This window comes from Trichomonas vaginalis, chromosome II (genome assembly GCF_026262505.1).
Source record: "Trichomonas vaginalis G3 chromosome II, whole genome shotgun sequence".
Lineage (NCBI taxonomy): Eukaryota > Parabasalia > Trichomonadida > Trichomonadidae > Trichomonas > Trichomonas vaginalis.
Genome location: NC_067204.1, coordinates 15,737,160 through 15,762,318, shown reverse-complemented (window position 1 = coordinate 15,762,318; position 25,159 = coordinate 15,737,160). Strand labels below are relative to the sequence as shown.

The 25,159-nt window shown below is 31.1% G+C and overlaps 9 protein-coding genes and 1 pseudogene across 10 annotated transcripts, besides 3 other annotated features; 3 read left to right on the top strand and 7 right to left on the bottom strand.

The window, feature by feature from the left end:
• Positions 1 to 1,030: part of a mobile genetic element that runs on past the window's edge.
• Positions 1,031 to 1,168: 138 nt separating this feature from the next.
• Positions 1,169 to 2,016, top strand: TVAGG3_0551770 (annotated as a pseudogene). Its single transcript has one exon. A coding segment is annotated over exon 1 (848 nt).
• A 1,303-nt stretch (positions 2,017 to 3,319) lies between these two features.
• TVAGG3_0551760 (phage tail repeat-like family) lies at positions 3,320 to 3,599 on the bottom strand (the record flags this gene model as incomplete). Its single annotated transcript, XM_051238197.1, has 1 exon — positions 3,320 to 3,599. A coding segment is annotated over one exon (280 nt), but the record flags the coding sequence as incomplete, so codon positions are not given.
• Positions 3,600 to 4,099: 500 nt separating this feature from the next.
• Positions 4,100 to 4,121: a mobile genetic element.
• A 472-nt stretch (positions 4,122 to 4,593) lies between these two features.
• On the bottom strand, positions 4,594 to 5,865 carry TVAGG3_0551740 (protein serine/threonine kinase protein; the record flags this gene model as incomplete). The annotated part of the gene is made up of 1 exon (XM_001313410.1): positions 4,667 to 5,833. The coding sequence occupies one exon, from the start codon at positions 5,831 to 5,833 to the stop codon at positions 4,667 to 4,669; it is 1,167 nt and encodes a 388-aa protein (XP_001313411.1).
• Positions 5,866 to 8,398: 2,533 nt separating this feature from the next.
• On the bottom strand, positions 8,399 to 11,393 carry TVAGG3_0551730 (uncharacterized protein; the record flags this gene model as incomplete). Its single annotated transcript, XM_001313411.1, has 1 exon — positions 8,735 to 9,787. One exon carries the CDS (start codon positions 9,785 to 9,787, stop codon positions 8,735 to 8,737), a length of 1,053 nt encoding a protein of 350 aa, XP_001313412.1.
• Positions 11,394 to 11,525: 132 nt separating this feature from the next.
• TVAGG3_0551720 (uncharacterized protein) lies at positions 11,526 to 13,843 on the bottom strand (the record flags this gene model as incomplete). The annotated part of the gene is made up of 1 exon (XM_001313412.1): positions 11,730 to 13,775. One exon carries the CDS (start codon positions 13,773 to 13,775, stop codon positions 11,730 to 11,732), a length of 2,046 nt encoding a protein of 681 aa, XP_001313413.1.
• A 2,148-nt stretch (positions 13,844 to 15,991) lies between these two features.
• Positions 15,992 to 16,642: a mobile genetic element.
• Positions 16,643 to 17,748: 1,106 nt separating this feature from the next.
• On the top strand, positions 17,749 to 18,520 carry TVAGG3_0551700 (uncharacterized protein; the record flags this gene model as incomplete). The annotated part of the gene is made up of 1 exon (XM_001313414.2): positions 17,767 to 18,366. One exon carries the CDS (start codon positions 17,767 to 17,769, stop codon positions 18,364 to 18,366), a length of 600 nt encoding a protein of 199 aa, XP_001313415.1.
• Positions 18,521 to 18,578: 58 nt separating this feature from the next.
• Positions 18,579 to 19,190, top strand: TVAGG3_0551690 (leucine zipper transcription factor like family; the record flags this gene model as incomplete). The annotated part of the gene is made up of 1 exon (XM_001313415.1): positions 18,579 to 19,190. The coding sequence occupies one exon, from the start codon at positions 18,579 to 18,581 to the stop codon at positions 19,188 to 19,190; it is 612 nt and encodes a 203-aa protein (XP_001313416.1).
• Positions 19,191 to 19,512: 322 nt separating this feature from the next.
• TVAGG3_0551680 (vesicle-mediated transport) lies at positions 19,513 to 20,598 on the bottom strand (the record flags this gene model as incomplete). Its single annotated transcript, XM_001313416.1, has 1 exon — positions 19,513 to 20,598. One exon carries the CDS (start codon positions 20,596 to 20,598, stop codon positions 19,513 to 19,515), a length of 1,086 nt encoding a protein of 361 aa, XP_001313417.1.
• A 440-nt stretch (positions 20,599 to 21,038) lies between these two features.
• Positions 21,039 to 22,985, bottom strand: TVAGG3_0551670 (surface antigen family; the record flags this gene model as incomplete). The annotated part of the gene is made up of 1 exon (XM_001313417.1): positions 21,039 to 22,985. One exon carries the CDS (start codon positions 22,983 to 22,985, stop codon positions 21,039 to 21,041), a length of 1,947 nt encoding a protein of 648 aa, XP_001313418.1.
• Positions 22,986 to 23,407: 422 nt separating this feature from the next.
• On the bottom strand, positions 23,408 to 25,037 carry TVAGG3_0551660 (SANT/SWI3/ADA2/N-CoR/TFIIIB'' DNA-binding domain-containing protein; the record flags this gene model as incomplete). Its single annotated transcript, XM_001313418.1, has 1 exon — positions 23,721 to 25,001. One exon carries the CDS (start codon positions 24,999 to 25,001, stop codon positions 23,721 to 23,723), a length of 1,281 nt encoding a protein of 426 aa, XP_001313419.1.
• Positions 25,038 to 25,159: the final 122 nt, after the last annotated feature.

The window sequence follows — 25,159 nt, the reverse complement described above, 5'->3', positions numbered from 1 at the left end:
TTAAATCTATGTAGTGACTGTGTGCAGGTAAATTTTCACCTGAAATCGTTTTACTTCCACCTGTTTCCTTTGAAGAGTTTGCACAATACAAAAACCTGTCGACTATTTGAGTCCAAGTTCCAAAACCTAAAACTGTTGCTGGATTTGTTGAATTCATTGACGTATAAATAGAGCCTGCAGGATATAATGTTTGAAGTATTTCAGTCTTTAATGTTTGAAGCTCTGTTTTGTCAGCCTTCTTATCTAACATTGCTGGTAGTTCATATGCTTCAAAGTTTCTGGCATGACTTTCAATGTTCCTGCAACTGTTATCTAAATTGTTTAGTGTATCTTTTACGCTTGTACTTGGATTCTCTAAAGGTGCACTTGAACCAAGGTCAAAGTTCAATATTATGTCGTCTGCTGTAAAAGTTGTAAAACTTGTATGTGTATGAGTCTTATTTGCTTTCTTCTCTAACTCATCGTTAACATAAGTTTTATCTGCTTTAAGGTCTAAACATCCTGAAACCCATCCTGTATCGGCTTTAGTTTTTAAAATCTTCGATGTCCATTCATGATACCATTCAACCCTTTCTTTAATTTCATTATCTTTTTCATCCACATATTCCTTATCCGCTTTCTTCTCTAACTTACTAGACACATATTCCTTATCCGCTTTCTTTTCAAGGCTAACGTTTAAGTCTGTTATTTCAGATATAGAATGTGTATGAGTCTTTTTAGAATATTCGTTTTCAGCTCTTGTCACTTCACTTGACATTTTATTGTCAACATATGTTTTGTCTGCTAGTTCAGGATGAGTATGTTCTTTTGTTGCATAAGCATTGTTAGCTCTTTCTTCTTCTTTTGCTATTGCATCGTCTACATATTCTTTGTCAGCTTTGTTGTCAACATCTGCTTTCAAAAGAAGTTCATTTATAGGTTTCTCGTTTAAAGTTCCTTTTGTTGGATTTATACAGACAGTATTGTTCTTCTTGTCTTGAAATAGAAACTCATCTGTCATTGGGTTTATTGTCAGTTTTAAGTTTCCTTCTTTCAATGACTCAGATATCTTAGAATAGTTTGAAAAGTTTGTTGTGTTCTTATTTAGAGCTTGCATAATGAGTTGTCGGTTGTGTTGTATTTCTCTCATAGACGCTGTTTCATTTGACATTTTTATTATAGATAAAATATGCTTCCAATAGAAAAAGAAAATTCTAGAGTTGCTACAACTAAACCATTAGATGAACTTTTTACTAATGTCGGTCAAAAGTTTGAGACAGATACCGTAAAGCATGAAGGCTATCGTTTTGACTACCCATTAAGATGGTTAAGAGACCCATCCGTCACAAAAGCTATTGGCTTTCGTAGAATGAAGTTCATTTCAGAAGCCATACATGGTTTCCCATTTACGGTCGGTTTTGAAGTTCGATACTATAACAAAGAAAAACGTATGTATGAGAAATTTGAACAGGGAAAACTTTTACAAGTTAGTTTGCTTATAAACTTAGAAACAACTCTTCAAGCTTTTCAAGAAAAAATAAACGATATCTATATTGAATATGCAAACCAGTATAACATTGACGAAGGAGAATACCATCTCGATATTATTTATGACAGGAAAAATGCAACTGTTAAAATCAATAAAATAGAAGACCTTGGAGAAAACGTTTATATTTCTACAAAATATAACAACTTGGCATGGTATAGATTTATGAGGATGTTAAATCAGCCTGCAGCATATCCAGTACACCCAGACTTTTATGAAGTCGAAAACCCTAATGGAACATATGAAAATGTTTTCGACCCAGCTGCTATTATTGTTCATGCTTCATTTTCTGGCGCCCAAAACTCTTTCTTATGCTTGGCAAATGACTTTTACGAAAAACCTACAAAGTTATACGAACCACCAAGTGGAAGTATTTCAGACTTTCAAGTATGGTTTACTACAGATGGAAGAAAAAGAATAATTCCATTATACCATGCGTTTTACTTAGAACTTATTTCATATACAACTACTATCGAACGGTAAAAATATAATTTTTTAATACGGTTGAGGTGTTGGATTTGGTTGCCAACTAGACTGTGGTGCAGGTTCAGCTGTTGTATAACAGGAGCTTGTTCTTCTGGTTCAGGTCTTTAGGTATAATACCAACGAACTGACCTACTCTTTTACCAATATTTTTGACTCCGTTCCAAATTCCTTTTCCGACAGATTTTATTCCATTCCATATACCTCTTCCAACATTTCGAAAAAGTTTCCAATACTACTAGAAGAAACCCATTTTACTATATGTAAAAATCTAATGTCCGCCTAGTCTCTTACGTTTCCTGTTGAGTTCCATAGCATTCTTTAACTGGAGCTCATACATTCTGTTTCTCCTCTGGTAGAAAACATATTCTGGTCAACTCCTGTGTTCGCGTCATCTGCATAAAGTTGTTTATATCCCACTTCAGGGTTTGTATAAAACTCTTTCCATCTCATATTTGCATACCATGGTGGCAAACCTAACGCAGCGTCATTTGACATGGCAGTTTGCATTTGTACATCTGTTGGCACTTGACCATAGTTTGCCATTGCAGTTTGTATTCTAACTTCATTTGGAATATTCTCTGGGTTTGGTTGTCCAGGTTGCTGTGCATTCGCTAAGTTCTGTGCGTCCATTTAATATTAGATAAAAATATCTCTTACGAGTACATATACTGAACATTTGCAGGCATTGGTTCATCTTCATATTCTCTGTACTTTTCTGCCACGTCAAATAAATAAATGACACAATGGAAAAAACCTAAAACAAGTAGTCCTATTTCAAACCACATTTACTTACTAATAAAATTTCTTTATTGTGACACTTTCTCCGGTTTATAGGACCTCTCTCATATTCTATCTTGTCATATCTAAACTCATAGTCATGTATGTCCTCTAACCATCTCATAACGGTTTCCAAACCACTTTTATCGGATGTAAAGTAAAAGCATGGATGGTTATGTATAACGTCTAAAGTTTCTAAAGAGTCTCTCAAAGTCCAGTCTACTTGGTATTGAAAATCCCATGTGTTATAGAACGGCGGGTCCACTATAAAGAAAACATTTTCCTTGTCTTTATATTTTTCATACAACTCTGTCCAATGACATCTCACAAACTCTATACCCTCAATATATTTTTCTATGTCCTCTTTGAAAACATTTGTATAGTTAAGATATAAAACGTTTGACATAAGTGTTTCAATGTCATGAACTCTTATAGAACCACTATATAATAGTCTAGCAGATATACTATCCCAGTCTATATATTCTGCTTTTTTCAAAACCTCTCTCACAATATTTTTGTTATCTAATGGTATACGTTCCATCTTACCTATAGGTATCTTTTCTTTTAACTCTTTCAATATATTGTTTGTATCTGGTATATGTTTGAGACGGTCCATATAGTTGTCGAAGTCATTGCATATAATCTTTGAGTCTGGGAATATTGTATGACATAAATGGGATATATAGAAACTTCCACCGAACAAATCTACAAATGTTAGACCATTCGGTAGTTTCTTAAGTTCTCTCAATATAATATCTTTACATCTACTCTTATTTCCAAAGAACGGTAACGGTGGTTTTGTAAAATTCATTTATATATAATAATAAAAATATTTTTACCTGAAAAGTGACAGAAAAGTGACAAAGCATGAAAACATATATAATTTGTGAAAAGCGTTAACGGCTGGTCGGCTGGGGTTCGGTCCTCCTCTTGGGTCTTGGGAAAAACATCTTCAGGGCTAGAGGGCGCAACGCGCCTGGAAGCCCTCCGAATAAAAACTTCATTTATACTAAACATCTTCAGGGCTAGAGGGCGCAACGCGCCTGGAAGCCCCACTACCTTTTTTTTTTGCTATGATATTTTTATGCCTTATTTCATTTCTCTTATATTTGATAATCTGGTAAAATATAGTTCAGACTATAATCATTTTAGATTATTGATATATTTATATAGGTTAGAATAAAATTAGTTTCATTTTCTACTTTTATTTTGAATTAATAATTTATAATATCAAATATTATGGCGTAACCTCTCCTTTAAAATATAGATATATATAGGCCTATAGAGTTTATTGGCACTCTCAAAACTCTAGAATTTTGAGTTTACTATACCCTTAATTTACATTTTTAGTAGTTTATATTAATGAAGTTTCATTTAATTCCTTCTGAGTTTATTATCATATCAGCATCTGGTGAAACGGTTCTTCATGCGACAGCACAAACTAGTGTTAAAGAATTAGCCGACCTTTTAATATAAATTGGGCATAAAGCGGTTTTTCATGTTGCAATGAGTTGTTACAATTAAGAAACTGCCAACCTATTAAGTTCATATTGCCCAAAACTCAATGAAACAAAATGAAGTTTGATGTCAGAAAAAATTGAGAGAATTACAGAAAGTGGAAAGAGCATCTAATAAAAAGGAGCCAGATTATCACAACGCCAACAATTTATAGTAAAGCTCTCTTGACTTCATTCATCATTTGAAAGAACACTTGAAAACTTCACTGTAAATGAAATACTAACAGATTCTTTGGCTCTTTTTGGACAAAAGCCACATAGACATTTGAGAAAATATACATTCTCTGACCCAGATATAGTCAAATAATAGATATTAATATAAACAATTTTATAACAATTTACATGATATAATAAGTTAAAACTAATTAGAAAAAACAAGTGATGATGGCATCTTTTTTCGCTTTGCAGATAAAACAGGAGCATTCACAGGGATTACCGCTCTTCTGGGTTTGAAAGAATTCGTGTGATCTTTTGGATTTAGTGGAGGAAGCTTTTCGTTGGACTTCACAGAGTATTTCCTGGCTAATTTGTATATGTTGAGCATTGATTGATGGAATTCTCTTATTTGATTCTCTCGACATATAATGTTGTACGTAATGGTATCTTGATCTGTTACACCATCCGATATTCCCTTTTGAATCTGCTCTAGGTCAAGGTTGTATGACTGCATTCGCTTAGAAATGTAGTCATAATTGTAATGAAACTCTGTAACGCTATTCAGGATAGAATTGTATCTCTCACTAATCCAAGGATGCTTCTCGATTTCGTTTAATGGTATCCTGTCTGCTTGATTTTTTTTCAAAATTCTCTTCAATAAATCGATGCACTCAGAAGAAAGTTGGGATGGATAATCAACTTCTTTGAACACAATCTTTTGGGCTAGCCTTGAGTAGTTTGTATCCTGGAAAGGTAAGTGCCCACATACCATTCCATATAAAAGGATTCCAAGAGACCATACATCTGAAGCGTACGTATACTTTTGGCCCATAATCATTTCAGGAGATGCATAAGATACTGATCCGCACTGTGTTTGCATAATATTATTGCTATCTGGGGAATTACTCAGGCCGAAGTCAATGATTCGAATATTTCTATTGGAATCAAATACAATGTTTTCGGCTTTGATGTCACGATGTGCAATTTTGCATTCATTGTGTAAATATTTCATAACAATTAGGAGTTGAGCAAAAATAATGCTAGCATCTTCCTCTCCTAGACTACCTCTTGATTTGATTGTCTCTAGAAGCGTCCCATTTTGGGCGAACTCCATAACAATGTAAACGTTTTTTTCAGTTTCCACAACTTCATAGAGATCACATACAAAAGGGTGCTTGAGCTTTTTCATAATGTCTATTTCTCTTCTCATAAGAAGCTGGTTTCTTTCATTATCAATACAGTTTAATTTAGAAATTACTTTAATGGCAACTTTTGTTCCTGTTTTGTTGTGTATTGCGAGGAAGACTTGTGCAAAAGTCCCGGAACCAATATTAAACTGAACCGAATAGTTCAGCATAATCTCTGGTTCCATTAATAAATTATCAGTGTTGAAAGTAAATAAAAAATAAAATTTATTCAATGTTTTGAGCACAACTCATAGAATAATTTCAAATTTTAAAACTCTAAAATATGTGATTATTCATGGTGAGCATTGTATGTCTTAAATAAATTTGACAACTTTATGTACATTTTTGAATGTCATTCACAAGAAATTCAACTTTATTTATGAATTTCAAAATTCATTCAAAAAGCTCCAACCAAATAGCGATGAATAATAGTATAAGTTTATTTAAAATATACGATTAAAAATTCTGAACGAGAATTTATACAGCTTCTTAATTCTATCGGCGTGAAGCACCGATAAATATCGTTAAAAAATACATTCATAGACAACAAAACTAAAGTACTCACAAAATCTAGATTGAGAGGCGGTCAATGACTTTTGAGGGGAAATTAACGCATGGAATTTAATATTATTTAGGTTGATATTCTTGCTTATTATTTCAGAAAAAAATCTTAAAAATTTCAATATGAAAATTGAAAGCAATTCAAAAAAATTGCTAACATGTAAATTTTAATATCCTATGCATAATTTCATATTTTGAACATTTTTTATTTTTGTTTAAAACTTAAAATTTTGCGAATTTAATATAATTTATAAAATATAATACATATATATATTTAAAATACACTAAATTTAATTGTTAATTGACGTTTTTGGGAATGAATTTTATCAAAACATGCCTGAATCCGAAAATTTGAAAGAACGAATTACACAATCATATATGTAGAATTCAAAATACAAACTTAAAGATTGTATACGTTTAAAATTATTCAGATTGTGTTTGATTTCCACTCATTCTGTTTCTTTTGAACTCTAACACTAACATTTCATGATGATTACATGATCCATTTATACATGATTGAATTGTTCCAGATTCTACCAGAAAATCAATCCAAATTTCTCAATGCATTCATGTTGATTGGACAAAATTTAAAATTTATCAGCCTGTTTCCAGAGAAACTCATATATTCCCTAATGAAATGTAATTTTTGCTACATTTATTTCAATCAAATTTCAAAAAATTGACTGCAGAGCTTGAAAAGGTGATGAATCATGTTGTTATTAGATGTACATATTAGATTTACTATTTCCAAAAAAATGCTCAAATTTGAATAGTTTTTAGAAAATTTGGAATTACACTCCTTACATTATATATAATTAAATGTTTAAATTTTATTTATTTTTCCCTTTTAATTTTATAACGTGCTCTATCAAAACTAACCTCTCAATTGAAGGCCACAAAATCTAAGTAGTGAGGGTACACAAATTTTGTATGGAGTACGGTTCAATTTTTGAGAGCCTCACTACTTAGATTTTGTGACTACCTTATACAATAATATTTACACTTAAATAACAAACAAAATTTAATCACAACATTTAGGCTAAGGATGTCAATTCGGAAAATGGTTTTCATTTTAGGAGAATATAATTTTCCTTTTCGAAAATTTAAAAAGTGAGACGCGCAGGATTCGAACTTTTTTAAAAGTTGATTTAAATATATTCTAGTGTGGATTCTAAGGATAATATCATATTTAAAATAAGAATATACTAGTTTAGGTGGTATAATTTTTTTCGATAAATTTGAGAGCATGTACGTTTAGGGCATCAAAAGTGTCAATTCGCTCAGCGAAAGCTGAGCTAGCTTCGTTCTCGAAAGAATAGGGAAGGAGTGAAAGAGAGTGATACAGATGTTGACACATTCATATCATTTCAACAAATTTTGATCAAATTGAAATTCAATGAAATTCAATTCACTTCATATCCTTCAGTCAGTACATTGACATCCTTCTACATCACAATGATAACTCGTGCATCAATAGTTCTACAACTAACTCAGAAAAAACAAGATTTTTACTTCCAGCTTACAGCTTTTAAAAAGTTTCGATGATAAAAATCACTCTACTCTTGTTTATCGATATGTTGTGATAGTAGGTAAACGTATTCTTATCGATATTAATAAAAATATTTTTACGAAAATCTGAACCAATTACAGAGTTATTCATAAAGTTTATGATAACTGTAATTACTTCATCTTTGTTTTATATTTGAATAAACAATTTAATTTAATTTGCATAATTTTTTTTAGTTGAAAGACAGGAAACTTAGTTGAGTTTGTATTATTTTTATCGTTCAATTCATTGTATATGTGAGTGATGCAGATATTTAAGATATTTAGAAAAAATTTATTAATTTGATTAACAAATTTTAATCAAAATAGCAAAAATCTATTTGATAGCTGTAAGCAAATAATAATTTCTATTTCAACCAAAATCACTTATTTTCATCTAAACGTATAAAATTGTCAATTTTATGAGAATAAATTTAAAATCTCATGAAATATAAAGGAGAGTAATATTTTTCAATTTTCTTTTTTTCTTTCTCTCAAATATTTTCTATTGGGAATTTTCTTGTTATCAAAAAATAATTTTAATATTTGTTTATTTCATTACATACAATAAAATTTTAAAAACTCTATTTCTTCACAAGAAAATTTTTTTCCTTCATATGAAGAAACATTTTGTTCTCCATTTGATGCTGAGTCTAAATCTCGATTTTTGAATTTTCTTCTTTCCAAATTTCTTTTTTCCAAATTAGAAGTTTAATTCAAATTTTCAATAGTTTATATATTTTCTCAAACCGTCTTAGATTTTCTTACTTTTTTGGCATTTTCTCTCAAAATATACAAAAATAGTAATACCAATACATGTGTCTAATATACTTTAAAACCATCGTGATAAAATTCAAAAACGAAGAGTTCTTCTCTCCAAATTTTTTTCAAAATCAAAAAAATGAGATAAAAAAATACGTTTGGAAAATTCATTTTTAGCATTTTAGGAATTTTCTCACTTTTCTTCCAAATTGACATCCTTATTTAGGCAAGTCTTTGAGAATTTTCTCAGCTACATATTTTGTTTCATCGCAGCTGAACATCCAATAAAAGAACCCCAAAATGCTCACATTAATTCCCATTTCTGTTAATTTCTTTGGTAAATCTTTCATATTCTTGTTATCATACATTTCTTCCAAAATCCTTCTCATCTTGAAAGCATCATATTTCTTTGTCATGATGTTTTCATTTAAATCAATTAGTTTATATTGGAAGAACTGAGTATTCTGGTTAACCAATCTTTCATCTTCTAAGAAAGCTCTCATGTCTTCATCGGACATGAATTTTTGATCTTCATTGTCAATGAACACAAAATTTCCTTCAATTTTTACATGATCAAACAACTTCATTTTTATGTCGTGATGAGAAATATTGAATTGATCCAAACTCATGTACAAACGACTTAAATCAGGGATTCTGAGTCTATTAATCCTGAATGCATCTTTAATCGTTGTTTCCAAGCTTTTATCAACAATCCAATTTCCATTTTGATAAGAAATTTGATCAATTTTAAGTGACTTTTTGATTTCATCAGCAATTTCATTTTTAAAATGTTCCTGAACTTGAATTGGCAAATCCGAAATCATGAACATGTATTCTTCATTCATTCCTCTAATGTTAGAACCAAAGGAGTTTGGATTATATGAAGGACCATTCATATTACGACCAGCTGTTATATCCATGGAATAAACAGGTAATCTATTTTCATTCTTTTTACCAATTTGAGGATAATTCTTTTTCGTCATCAAACAAAGATCAATTTGCTTTGAATTCAAGTTCCAATCATTGTTAACATCAAGAGCAACATAGATATCTTCAGTATCATCTATATACTTGATGTTTTTCGCTGATAAAGCGTATTTGTTCATTTCAGATTTCAAAACTTGGATTTCTATTGAATTTTTACCAAAAGAATAAATTTTCTTCATTCCATGACAAATACAATGCTTCATTTTTGTTTTGTTCGTCAACAAATCTTTGTAGAAACTTATATTCGTTGTACCACTTTGTATTTCAATTTTAACAGCTTTCATGACATTCGAGAAAAGAAAACTTTTTTTCTAAACCGGTTTTCATAAAAGACAAACTTTCAATGTGAATAAATTGTGGTTCTCCATTAACTGAGAAGAGATAAGTTTTTGGCTTTAATAGTTGGTCAACAAATTCGAAGAGGTCGATTTTGTTTTATGAAATCGATTCTTGTATCTGGGAAATGAACCTTTGTTTATTGATGCTTTTGACGTTTAATTGTTCTAAAAACAACCAAAAATCAGTTTGAAGATTTTGCAAATTTTCTTTGTCGAAAGGATAATTCAACTGAGTTCCTTTCAAGATAGATAGAGCGATCTTGATCAATGGAACAATTTCAGACTTTTTCTTTATTTGAGGCTTATTTTGAATTGCAAAATTTGAAGTTTTTTGCAATTCTGCTCGAATTTCTGGTTTAATAGGAATACTTCCATGCTTGTAAATAATCAATCTATTGCATTGTAAGAAATAAAACAAATAAGATAAAGAATAAATTTGAACATCATCGGGGAAGTTCACTTTGTCACTTTTTATGATTTCGTCCAAATTATTTGATAATTCTGGCGTAAGATGTGGGTATTTTCCACATTGAATCTGTTCTTTGAGTATGGAATCAATATATATTGCATGCCCCTTAAGAATATCTTCATTAAATAAATCAGGTTTTAATGTGAAATTTTCCAGATGAAAAATCCTGTTTTTATTGCGGATATTTTCCATATCTGGATAAATTTCAGTTAAAACAGGACATAAATAGCTCCATCTGGAAAAATCATTATCATAAATTACCCTCTTAACGTTTTTCATGAAGGATGGAAGGGGATTTAATATAACTTTACCATCTACACCAGTAAAATCAAGAAATACTATAAGATTTTCGTTTCCATTTTTTTTGAAATTAATTAACATTTCTTTTTCAAGAAATTCACTAATATTAGGGGTTTGATACATTCTGTACTTGCAAATTTTATGTTTGTAGTTCTCATTTTGATCAATTTTATCGAAAATTTTATTTGAAGCGCCCAAAAGCAATATATCGCCTTTTCTCTTAACACCGTCTACTCTCTCAATGAACTTATTAATCCATCCTTCAACGAATTCTTGTGGAGAAAAAGATCTTAGTTTTTTCCAAAAATCAAGGTCAGAATCTGCATTTGTGTTGTAAAATATAATGTAATTGAATGTACTAAGGATATCCTTTAACATATCCTTATATTTCTTATTAAAAAATGGATAATTTTGGAAAATAAAATAATCACTTTCTTTGTTGTAATTTTGAGTATCTGTTATAATTCCATCGATTTGAGTTTCAGATATGAGAATGAACTTGTAATTTTCTTCTTTTTTGCTTTCTTTGATACAATCTTGAATCAATTTTAAGTTATCTTCATGTTTTTTATATGAACTATATATATATGTAGGATGAATTTTGATTCTGAAACACGTAGTATTGATAGTTGTATGTCTAGATTGCAAAAGTAAATTGTTCGATTTGTTTCATTTGAAAGAAAATAATGAACAGGATATTGATCAACCAAACATTTATTTTCACCAGAATCCATGAGTGAGAGCAAAGCTACAAGCTCCTTTCTCTCTTTTTCGTTCATGAAATCTCTTCTAAATTTTATCTAGTCAAAAAAATAATTTATCACGACTCTGGTGAAAGTAACATATACATGATGAGTTTGGAAATATTTTATTATTATTTTTTTCTTTGGCAATGATTCTGTTGAATATCTTCAATATTTGATTTAGACAGAAGAGTTTTATACTTATTGTTCATATAAAAACAGTCAAAAAGCCTAAAGTACACCTTCAATTAATGGATTCAAGTTTAATTTTTTTTTTATTTCCAGAAATCATTGTATCTTTTGGGTAACATGTAAATTTTTAAAAGTTAGATTTATTCTATTATTAAAATACAAAATAAAACAATTTTGTCAAAAATTAATTTGCTCCTTCTTTAATTTTTTGTTTCTGTTCTTTGATGTAGTCATCAATGGAGTTAATTTTATTGGTTAGCTCATTAATAACTTTTTGTGCCTTTTCTTTTTTATCAATTTTGAGTTTTGTCTCCGAAATTTTCTTGGTCATTTCACGTATCAAGTCTCTGAACTTTGCAGATTTATCATCTGCTGTTTTGAGGCCTTTTTCGTAAACATTGATTTCTTTTTGCAAATCGCCAATAGATTTTTGCAATTGCTCACGTTTAGGAACATTAGTTTTGTTTTTGTCCTCATTTATCGCGTTCTGTTGCTTCCTCTTTGATAATAATTCTTCTTTTTGTTGTAATTGCTCTTTAAGGCCATTTAGTTCGGCTGCAATTGCTATTGGGTCCTTGGCCTCATCATATGTAAAGTTCTTGGCCAGCCAATCGTCGTAAATTTTTTGGATTTTATTTTCTTCTTCGACAACTCTTTGTTGGATCTGCAAATCCTCTGGTCTGCTGTAATACAAGTACTTTCTGGAGCGAACAGTAGCCAAAAGATCGCTGTTTGAGCTTTGTTTTGGTTTATATTTCGGAGTCAGCTTCGGAATCTCAAAATCTAGGTCCAAATTTGGTTCAGAATTATTTTCCAATGACTCTTTTCCAGGAAACGGAATATTTTTTAATGAATCTTTGATATTTTGTGGCAATAACTCGAAAATTTCGGAAATTTCGTTAAATTCTTCATTCTGCTTCTGAACTATTTCATCCTGCAACTTAATAATGTCCGAAATGTCTATAGAACTTGAAGATGAAATCGGAGTCGATTTTGCACGGACTTCGTTCTCTCTGAGCTGGTTTTGTATTGATACCATGTTCTCTATCATCAAGTTTTGCTGCGTGGAGACTTCTCTGAGGACTTCATCAGCAGATTCTGCCAAATCAAAAGTTTTCTCGACTTGTGAAGGCGGAATTACGTGTACTGATGTCTCCTTCTGCTCATTATTAGTATTGATGGGCTGAATTTTACCTTGGTGGAAGAAATTCGACAGATTTTTATTGGCAGATTTGATTGAGTCAACTAAATCAGTTAATTGCTCGTGGATTGCGTTCTCTGTCTCTATCTGAGATATATGGCCCATACTAATGACAGTTGCGAACCTGTTTATTGCATTTTGTGCATCTTTTATGGTATTTGCTGTATCATGAGTAAAAGATGGGGATTTTAAGGTAGGATTGCTGTAGTCAACATCAGGAACAGGTAGTTTTTCGATATCGTTCAAAAGAGATAAGACTTTTTCATGGGATTTTTGTGATCTATCTCGTAATTTATGAATATAAGTATCTACAAGGTAGTTTCGCTTTGAATCTGTATTAAACATGTTAATAACTTCAAATTCAACCCCATTATTGCTTTGATTCATTTGTGGAATGTCAATCTGAGAAATTATTGATTTTGAATAGTTGCTTTCAGGAATGTAATCGGGTATTTCACTTTGGCTTATAGCATCTTCGAATTTATTAGTGACTGAATATCTCAAATTCTGTGGAAAGTCTAAGTTTTCTGAAATTTTGTAATTTTCAGGATCTTCATCGACTAAACAAAATACGTTCTGCGTTAGTTTTCTATGTGTATCATAGAGTCGAAATAGTTTTGTCTTTTGAGCAAGTAAAAATGATTTCAAAATATTTCCGAAAACTAATGGAGTTGCACCTTCAACTCCATTTAAATATTTGAATGGATACTCTCCTTGATATGTTTCGTAGGTGCAATTATCCATAATAGATTTGAATAACTCTTCTTTTTTATCATCATTTTCTTTTTGAAGATTTTCGCACTCCTTTTGAAGGTTTTGAATAATAGACTCTGAGTTATCCATGAAACCTTTTTCATTTTGAATTTTCATTGAAATTTGCTCGATTTGATGATCCAAATCAGAGTTTTCTTTATATATTTCTTGAATTTGCTGCATTTTTAAGGCATACAAATACCCGCATTCCTTTGTTTCGTTCAGGGCTGTGTCAAGTAGAGAAGGCAAAAAATTTGGATCAACATACTTTGTCATTAGTGGAAGAACAAACAGGAGATTCTTTTTAATTACTCAATGCCGAGCTGATAATAATTTGATTTTCTTCCTAATGAGATGGAAATTAATTAATTTATTTTTAAATTACATGATCGATAGAGATTTAGTCAATTTTTAAGATCCACATCTAATAAATAGGCATTTAGCTGACAAATGATGAAAAATTTCCCATATTCCAATTTGAATTCAAAAAACATGATTTGGAACGTTATTCACTGATTTATACCCAAATAATGCGCAAATAAATAAAATAAGCTCTACCATTCGACGTAAATATTAGAAATGAACATTTTGCTATTGAAAAATTGAGTCAAAATTAGTAACAATGAGGGACAATCGAATAGATTCACTCAAAATAAAATGGTGAGGCTAAATAATATGGAAATATCGAATTATATTTCTTATTGTATTTTTTGAAATTCTCACTCAAGCGAAAACATGATTCGACCAGGAAAAATTACTTAAAATCAATTAGCTGCAGTAAATATTACATCAGTAAGAAATCACTTTGGACAAATTGAAAAAAAAATTGAAAAATGAGTACTGCGGAGAGTTATTGTAGGAATCGGTAATAAAATAGCATACATACATCATATTACTATTTTTTTAGAGCTGTAAACTGTAATAAAAATTTGAAAGTATATCATGATTGATTAATTTTGATAAATTGGATATGGATTACAAATTCTAATCCTAAAAAGGTAAATATAAACCTCACAAAAAATTCTAAGCCTTGAACATTTATATGATATTATGCATTATTTGCTCTTCTATAACAGATTTTATTTTTTCAATATGCAATTCAAATTTATGTAATCCGCAATAACTTTGTTCAGATTGCAAATGTTCTGTACAATAGCTATGTAAAGAAATGTAATTTCATAAACTTCTCAAAAATCAATTTAATTTTACATTTTACATTATCTCTCCTTCGAAAAATGCTATATATCATGCGTTTTAAAAATTCAACTATAAATCACCAACAAAAATTCCTGCTCAATTCCATTGAAATATTACATAAGACACACAGATATATTAACGATAATCTAAAAATTTTTATGCCGTGTTCTCAATAATTTGAAATTTTTTCATTCAAAATCTCGATTTCACAATCAAAAACGGTTTTTGTAAAACTACTAATTTTTTTTCTCAAAAATAAATGATACATGAGACAATCGACGATGCATACAAAATAGATATTCCTCCACATTTTGGCAAGTATAATTATGTTAGGAAGATTGGTGGAGGTGCATTTTCGTGCGTCATTCTTGTAGAAAATCCGAAAACAAATGAACAATTTGCTTGCAAAGTAGTAAGTTGAGAACTTCTTATGAACGAAAAAATATTTGACCGTTTTGAACAAGAACTTCGAATTTTACTGTCATTAGATCATCCGAATATTGTAAAAATTCACGATATAGTTTATCAGGAAAAATTAATCATTGTCGTCATGGAATATTGCTCACGAGGTGAACTCTTTTCATACCTTTTACAGAACGGTGTTCTAGCAGACTTTCAAATCAAACACATGCTGAGCCAACTTGTAAATGCATTAGTTTATTTACATGGCCGAAACATTGCTCACAGAGACATTAAACCAGAGAATATTTTGATAGACCAAGATCTTAACGTCAAACTAGCCGATTTCTGTCTTTGTCACTCAACGTCGAATCAACAAATGCTTTTAACACCATGTGGCTCCCCGTTCTATGCTCCTCCGGAGATTATTTCGAATATACCATACGATGGCAAGAAAGGAGATATGTGGTCGTTAGGCGTCGTCGTATTTACGATGGCAACCGGCGCGCTACCATGGACAGAAACAAACCAAACACAGCTTCTTCAACAGATCGTCAACGCGGATTATGTTGTCCCAGTGACTGTCTCTCCAAATATTAGACATCTCATACAGGCTTTGATGGATCCAAATCCAAGCAAGAGACCATCAGCAGAAGAAGTTAAAAGCCTTCCATGGATGCAGGAGAACTTCGATTATCCTTTTGGAAAACCAAAACTTTCTGCAAAGGTTTTAGAAAAATCTTTTAATTCAAGAGCTTCATACGGATATAATACTCCAGCATCGGCTACAGTTAACAAAAAATCTCTCATAGTCAGACCTACAGTTCCTGCAGGCAAAGCTAGAACAATATGTACTGTTGAACTTTCTCCAATGATAGATATTGTAAGAAAAGTACGAGTGCGGGACAAATTTGCCAAGCGTCACTTTTTCAATAACCTTAAATTACGCTTTCCCAATTTTTTAAAAATAACCTTAAATTATATTTGAAGAAATTATGTCTATGATATATGTTTTATGCTAGAATCTTGGAGTTTTCATGCACTACACAAGAGCTCCAAGGTTCCAAGAGTGAATGCTCAATAGCAATTATAGAGATGTACCTTTTCAAAATGACTTTTACTGATTAAATTTAATCAATAGAAGACATTTTGAAAAGGTACCTCTACAATTAGATATACAAGAGATTCAAAGCTTCATTTCAGATAGATTTGAAACTTTGAAACTCTTGGTAGATTTTGAGTGAATGCTGACAATCATCTTTGAGAAGGTTTTCTTTAAGAAAACCTTCTCAAAGAGGTTTCTCAGGAGTCCTGAGGCTCCCTTTCGTAATGATTGGGAGCCTTGGGGCTCCTGAGACGAAGAATGGCTTCGCCGAATCTTTGATCAGCAGAGGCCAAATGAAAAGGCCTCTGCTGATGGATTCTCAGGAGCCCTGAGGCTCCCTTTCGTAATGATTGGGAGCCTTGGGGCTCCTGCAGCAGAGTATCGCTCCGCTCCATTAATTTTTTTTAAAAAAAGTGCCGTGTGGCAAATTTGTCCTGTTCCCGAAAAGTACCAATCGGAGCAGCCAGAGTTCGCCATGCTAAAGATGATTCAATGGCTGAAGGTGCAAAGATACCATTTTTCTAAGTTAAAATTGTATTGTATTTATTGTTATAATCGGCGTGATTTTTATTTTCTTAAATAATATATATTCGTATGTTATTGTGAAAAATTATACTATTCATGTTTTTTACATTTTTTTCACCCTTCAAATTTGGTATTTTACATTTTTACGGGCGAGGAGACAACTAATTATGTTTTAAATAGTTTCTTTTAACATATCGTTTTTAATAAAGATATATTTTAATTTTAATTTTTGAAATATAAATTTTGAATAGGAAATAATCGTAATTTCTACAATTTTCGATCAAAAATTTATGACTAAAAATATTTATTTTCCAGAGTTCTTAACAGAATTTCACCATAAAACAAGAATATTTCTTTGCTTTGGATTCATATACAAATTCTGCATATAGAAAACATAGATTTGAAATTATGTTAACAAGTTGAAAATTGACCTCTAGTTATGATCACAAGGTCAAGTAGTAATAGACAACTATTTTCAATAGGTGAAACTCAGAAAAAAACAAGTAATATTTGGAAGAACTGCCCTTCATAGTGCAGCAGAATATTGTCAAGATTCACTTGATGAGGTTACATTTCCAGATCTTTTCGATTTAACTGACTCAGTAATTGATTCCTTTAAAGATAGTTGTTGAATAGAAATTATCCTCTTGAAAATTGTCACAAATCTTTTGAATTTTATCCATAATCAACTCCATTAACTCCTTTTTCATGAATAAGAATTCCATGTTAGTTATGGAATTGTATTTGAAATACTATCTACAACAATAGAATCAACTTCATTATTCAATTTTATGATCTATTTAACCAACATAACATGCTTCTTTTTATCATAATTGAGTAGAGAAAAGTTTCTCGATCTATAGGACTAAAGTATACTCAAAACTGATAATAGAACAAAATAGAGAATGCTTACTATCGAGTTTGTTCCAAAAGGTCGGATTTGAAGACCCATGTTATATTTTGTCTTACTTTTATTGGTGCTTCGCACCGATAGAATTGATTGTCAATTTTATTTTGCCATCAATTTTTTTCATTTTTTTAATGAATCCAATCGAAATTAATGCTGAAGGCAATTTTGAACACGATGGATTATTCGAAATAATGAATACATTTAATTCGCTAACCAAATTCATTACGCAGGGGTCTCCATTAGAATACCCAGTACTTTATGCTCATGCGTTGCAACAAAAGTATAAAGTTTTTAATGAATACGAACATGAAATTGAAGAGTTTTTCATTAAGGTTAGAATAAGTATTTTATGTTGCAAACATCCAAATTCAATTGCATTATATTCATTAAGATTTAATTATTTTTTAGATCTGTTCATTGATAATCTTAGCAAAGATAATGCTGATTTTTTTGAGGAGAAACTTCCCTCTCTTTACATTTTAGAACACGCTCCTACTGAAGATATGCCTCCAATTGAAACAGATGAAATAATACCAGCAGATATAACTCTTAATACACTTACAATTAGTCAAGTTGGCGCTTTTACCCTCTCACAAGATCAAAATTTGATTCCAAGTTTCACAACATTTAGCGGTACAGCAAGATCGTCAACTAGGCAGGATAACATGACAACAAACAGTAGACAAGATGCAGGTAATACAAATTCGAAGCAAGTTTTCGTCAATAAATAGTAATAGCTGCTTGAATTTTAATACATTTCAGTACCTTCTTTGTTTACAGAACAGCAAACTATGCATATTTATATTAACAAAAGTTTTGGAAATTTAATTTCGTAACTTTTTTTCTCCTCTCGATTATTCATATTAAAAACAAACTATTATTTTTATATACACCATAATTTTTCATTATTTTTTTAAAGTTCTAATGTCACTTTTTATTAAAAATGAGTTCTCAACTAAATACAGTTCATCTTGAGCAAATAATCAGCTATCTTCAATTTGCAGATAAAATGCGTAAACACATTTTATCAGAAGTTAAAGAAGAAATCGCAGATCACGTTGATTCAAGAGTTGATGATAGTGAAACATATACTGGCTCAGAAATCTGCGATGCTCTAGAAGATTTACCAGATCTCTTAGATACAATGCTAGATCGTGAACTTGAACATCAAAGAGATGTCTCTGTTTTCCTGATCCAAAAAATTTTCGAACAGTATCGCCAATTGGATATGGAAATATCATTAAAGGTCCCAATGCTTGAAAACGAGAAAGATATTAAGAGTTCTCATGCACTTTGTGAAGATTTGACAACAAAACCAGCAGAAACACTTAAATCAGCTCCATTGCCACCAAAAGATGCCAAGAGAGTGGGAGAGAAGCTTAAAGAAATGAAATCGCAATCAAAATCAAAAGATCCAAAATCAATTTTAGAAGAAAACCTCAGACTTAAAAAACAAATACAAGATGAAATGAATGCATTCCCTCAATACAAGAAGCTCCAAGAAATGATTCACGAGCGCGAAATCGAATTAAATGGCTTGAAAGCTTGTTTGTAATAAATAATTTTACTTGTTTTTGAAATCTTACAGTTTTAAAATACTTTACAATGCCATAGAATTAACAAAACAATTTAATATGAGTGAGATATTTCAAGATTTCTCTTTCAATCATTTGGACTGATTGGAAATAAATCAATTGTTCGAGTATATCAAAGCAAAGTCAATAAATTTATTTAATAACTTTTTTTTAAATTTCGATTTCAAATTAAAAAAATTAGATTAATTTGGCTACCTATATAATATTTTTTACTCAAGAAGATATTAGTTTTATTAAAAAAATCATAAAATATATATATAAATTGGTCGAAACAAAATTAAATTATTTGATCTCTTCAGTACGTTTCATACGACGTGTATGGAATGTAATAGCATCTATAAGGCGGCAGAGGCCAAGAACTCCGCCCAAAACTGTAAGAATACGAGTAAGAAGGTGAAAAACTGGTTCAGAATCTGTATATGTAACTGCTGAGATTGGGGAAACATCGTATTTGAAGAACAATCCACTTGCGAAGCTCTTTGGATTGTACATTTGGTATTTCGATGCTGAGTAGTTTCCTTCGAGAATATCTGCTGTATAAACAACGCGCCATGCACCATTTTCTGTTTGGACGTTATTGAGGTTGTTAAGAGGATAATCTCCTTCTTTCTCCGAGAAACTTAAATAATGAATTGTATGAGTTAAATTGAGGCTTGCAAATTCTTTGGTGAAGAGAGAAAGGTCATGGACATGCCAACCTTCGCTATTCCAGCTATATCCTGGAGCAATGTGCATTTCAGAAGCAACGCGAAGGGCTTTGAAAGAAGCATCGACTTTGCAACCCTCGCCTTCCATCTTGGCAACCTTTTCGGCAACTGGCTTGCATTGCTCGATCTCTGTAAGAACAGGCGGCTTAAATGCAGCATCTCTGTAAGCATCGAAGACTTCTTGGCATGATCTGCAGCATATTCTCTTTGGATCTTTTGCGTTGTAGCAGGAGCCACATTTTTCTTGAACAGTTGTATTAACTAATGTGGATAAATCGAGAGCTTCTATTGGTTTTCCTTGGGAATCAAGTCTCATGAATTTACTGTTAATGTTTTCTAATGGCATGGCTAACTGCGTGACTGAATCTATAACATCTAAGTGAATAAGAAAACATGGTGCTTTTGGAAAAGTAACAGAAACTTTAACATCAAGACGTGGCTGTGAATTTTGATCAATTGTAACACCATCTGGACCTGTTGGTCTTCTGGTATCGACAAATAAGAATTGTCTTGTCGGAGCATTAAGATATGCTGCAACTTCATAAAAACAAAGAACAATTGCAGCAAAGACAGAAATTAGAGACAAAATACCACCTGATATTGTGCCAATGCGGTATTCATTTGCGAGCTTTGGGAAGACATCGAATTTCCGAATATCCATTCACACAAATTTACAAAAAGCGGTTTTTTATTCCAGAATTATTTTTTTTAGGATTTTTTTCCCCTTTATTAGATTATTTATTTTTACTCATTGCATACATACATACATACTTTTTGATGTAAATTTATGCTCCAAAATTTCAAGTATCTTTAGATCAATATGCGATCTTTTACAGCATCAGTTATAGATGCAATTCTCAATATTATATTAGGAAAAATGTCCTTTATGATTCAAATTATTAATCCAAAGAAATACATCTCAAGAATAGGGATTTGATCAGAATTCACTATTTTAGCTAAATTTTAGGATTGAAAAAAATTCAGACCCAATAAAAGGTATATGATTACTCAATTTCAAAGAAAAGAATATCGAAGTTGTAAAAATTTCACAAAATTATTTTCATTTGTAGTCTAGAAAATATGTTTTATTCATGAAATTGACTATGAGTATAGACCAATCAAGAGAATAGAGAGAAAACTATAATCAGATTCATAAACAATAGGATCATTGACATTTTCAGTTAAAGCATCAAGTGGATTAATTATGTGCTCAATAGCGATGTATTGAAGAACATCAATTGTTGTTTGATCGGTAAGTTCTGTTATGTTTTTATAGTGCACGTAAACTGACTTTTCGCCAAAAAAATCTTTAGACGAGTTTGTTAAAACTGTTTGAATGGAAAAATTTAGTATATTGTCCGAAAATGGATTTGAGTAAAAAGAAATCGTATTAGTATTGCTTTGGAACGTAATAATTTTTAATTTTGGACAAGAAGAAAATGCAGATTCTCCAATAGTTGTTATATTTCCTGGAAATGAGATCGTTGTTAAACTCGCACATTCAGAAAATGCCTCATGTTCAATAGATGCTAAACTTCCTGGAAATGAGATCGTTGTTAAACCAGTACATTTACGAAATGCCTTATGTTCAATAGATGTTAAACTTCCTGGAAATGGGATACTTGTTAAACCAGTACATTCAGAAAATGCACTATATTCAATAGATTTCAAACCATCTGGCATTATGATAGTTGCTAAGTTTGTGCAATATTGAAATAGTCCAGAACCAATAACTGTTACACTCTCTGGTAATATAATACTTTTTAAGCTTTTGCATGACAAAAATGTGTATCTTCCAAGATATGTTAAATTTCTTGGGAAAATAATATTTTGTAAGTTTGTGCAACATGCAAATACAGACGTTCCAATAAATTTTAAACTTTCTGGCAATACGATAGATACTAATTTCTCGCATTTATAAAATGTTGCTTCAGGCAATAATGTTAAGTTTCCTTGAATTTCAAAACTTATCAAGTTTGCACATTGATAAAACGCATACAATCCAATAGATATGTTACCACCCGTGATTGTGACACTTGATAAGTTTGTACAAGATCTAAATGCAGCTTCTCCAATAGATATGTTATCACCTATTATTGTGATATTTGATAAGATTGTACAAGATTCAAATGATTGTGATCCAATAGAAATGTTATCACCTGTGATTGATATACTCTCTAAGTTTATGCATGCATAAAATGCAGAATCTGAAATAGTAGTTGAACAATCTATGTTTGAGATACTTGTTAGGTTTGTGCAGTTAAAAAATGCATCATATCCAATATATTTTAAACCTCCTTTGAATCTGACATTTGTTAATGATTTACAGTTATAAAATGCTTGCTGACCAATATAACTAACATTTCCAAGGATTGTAACGTTTGTTAATAATTTACTATTAGAAAATCCATCTTCTTCAATAACATTTACATTTCCAAAGATTATGATATTTGTTAATGAATCACATCTCGAAAAAAACGTTTTACTAATATATGATATATTTCCTAGAATTGTGATATTAATTAACGATTTACAGTTAGAATATACTCCATTTCCAATTCTGATTTTTCCTGGTATCGTGATGCTTGTGAATCCACAACCAGAAAAAGCATATTCTTTAATCTCTACTAAACTTTCTGGAAAGCTTATTGATTGTAAACTAGAATCAACACCAAAACAACTATTACCTATACTTGAAATATTGTTTGGAAGTATAACTGTTTTTAAATTAATGCAATTATAAAATAGTGACGAATTAAGAAAAGCTAGTTTATTACAATTACTCAGATTTGCGAGTTCAATTTCAAGGCTGTAAAAGCTATTACTATCAATACTGATAATTTCACTGTCATCTTGGAAAGTAATTGATGTGATTGTACCTATACATTCAAAGAAACTCCACGGTCCATCTGCTATTTCTTTAACAGTTTTAGGAATAACAACGTCACCTTCTGATCCTATACAATTAACAATAACTTCATCATTACTTCCAGGACGATATTGAAATTTACTGATATTACGTTGTGAAAGTAGAAAACAAATCAGCATTCATGTATTCAAAAACATTAAATTAAAAGTATAAATTAATCAATTTGGATTTTTTTAACTTTTTTCCGATTTTGAATGTACATTTGTATATAATGCTTTTAAAACTCGAAAATGCAAAAAATTGTGTCTGAGAATAAAAAATTTTGAATAATGTACGAATGAAGATGAACAATTGTATTAAATTACAATAATTTTAGCGCACTTTATTGTCATTTAGTACTCAATGTTGAATTTTCGCGTTTGATTTCTGTTTAATAAAATGAAATTTGTAACTGAAAATGTGTTTTGAAACTGAATTTTTTTAATGAACTATAAAAATACATTTTACATCACATGCTGCCAATTATAAATGACTCAGGATGAGTCCTTTCAGCTAAAATGGTTAATCAAATTTTTAACAAAAAAAAAACGTTTTTTTACCTGTCGGGTTTTGAGGGCAAAAATTTTGGTCAAATTTGTTAGCTCCCTAAATTTGTGATAGAAGAAAAATATATGCATATTAAAAATTAAATATTAAAATGAAACAATTTATTTCTAAGTCCAAGTTGGAAAAATGATATATACACTGTATCATTCAAGATGACAATTATATAACTTGATAATGGTATACATAAATCTATAATTGCCCAAAGATAATCAACTAACAAACAATCATGAAATGATTCGTTCTTATGGACTGTTCGTATAAATATTCAAAGAAGAATAAAAATATTTTATTAACAGAAGAAGTAATTATCATATCTCATTTCTAATAAATCTGGAAACAAAATCTTCACATATTTGATCTCTTGACTCAGGATTACGCATAGATGAATCCTTAGCAGCAAAGTATTCGCGGATTGCAACGTTGAATGTTTTCATTTCAGTATTTGTAGACAATCGATCTTTGACTGCCTTGATGTATTCATCCTTCTTGTTTAATGGTGCTGGAAATGAAAAAAGAAGTAAGTTCATGGGGCATCGTGAATTCAATCGCATTATACTCGCAAATCGAGATTCATTCGATATGTCTTTCTGATTTAGATTTATGATTTCTTCATCAAAGTTCTTTTGAGGAATTTCTGACGCCTTAATTGAAGCGTCCAATTTTGATTCCCACCTTAAGACTTCTGGCATTGCTCTTTCAACAGATTCAGCTGCTGCTTCAACAATCTCTTCACATGTGGCTTCTTTGTCTTCAACAACTCCATATTGAAACTCATTTTCTTCTTTAATTTCAGTAGGAGTTTGGTTTTCTTCTTCTGACTTAAATGAAGAAATTGCTTCGCGGGCAGCTTCTTCTGCTTCAGATTTTAATCTTTCATCTTCTTGCAAAACGCGAGTACTGAATAATTTCAGAGATCTAATTTGGAAAACTTTTGGTTCTGGCTTTGGAGGCTGTATAATTTCTTCTTCTTGCAATAATTCATCCTCGCCAATGATATCTTCATCCTGATCATCATCTTCGCTTTCTGGCTCGACAATCTTTTTCTTTGTAGATGATTTCTTCTTTGTAACTTGTTTCTTTGGCTTTTGAGGAGCTGGTTCTCCTATTGTACAATCTTCATGTAATTCACCTGTTTCAAGAAGTCTGTGATAGAAATTCCTGCACTGGTAACCGACACGACCGGGTATATGCATAGCAAATAATCCCCATTTGCCTTGTGTAGGAGGATGTAACTTGATTGCCTTCATAAAGAGCTCCTTTTCTTCATCATCCCATGCACCGGTCCTTTTTACAACACCAGGATCAACATGACGATAGTAGTAGGCATTGGGATTTGTCTTTCTGGCTTCCCATGATTGTTTTTTAGCTGGTGACCAGAGTGCAATCTCTTCTTCATTCTCTAAATGTCCCTTCTTAGATTTTTGCTCATTCTTTTGCTTCTTGGTAGCTTTTTTCTTTGAAGCTTGGAACTCTTCGTCAACAAATTTTTCGACTTGAATGCTCCATTCTTTTTGTTCGGCAGATGGATGGCTGCCTACTGGAGAGGAATAAACATCTGTTATAAATTCAGTCTCACTGAATGTATCCATCAAGAATTTTATGATATTCGCGCCATTTCGCGCGCGCGCGCAGAAATTTGTCAAATTTTTTTCTCAATTTGAATTTCGCTCTCAATTTTTCCCGCATTTGGCGGGAGCTATTATGTTCTTCTGTTTATTTTTGCAGAGATGAAAGAAGAAGGCTCTAT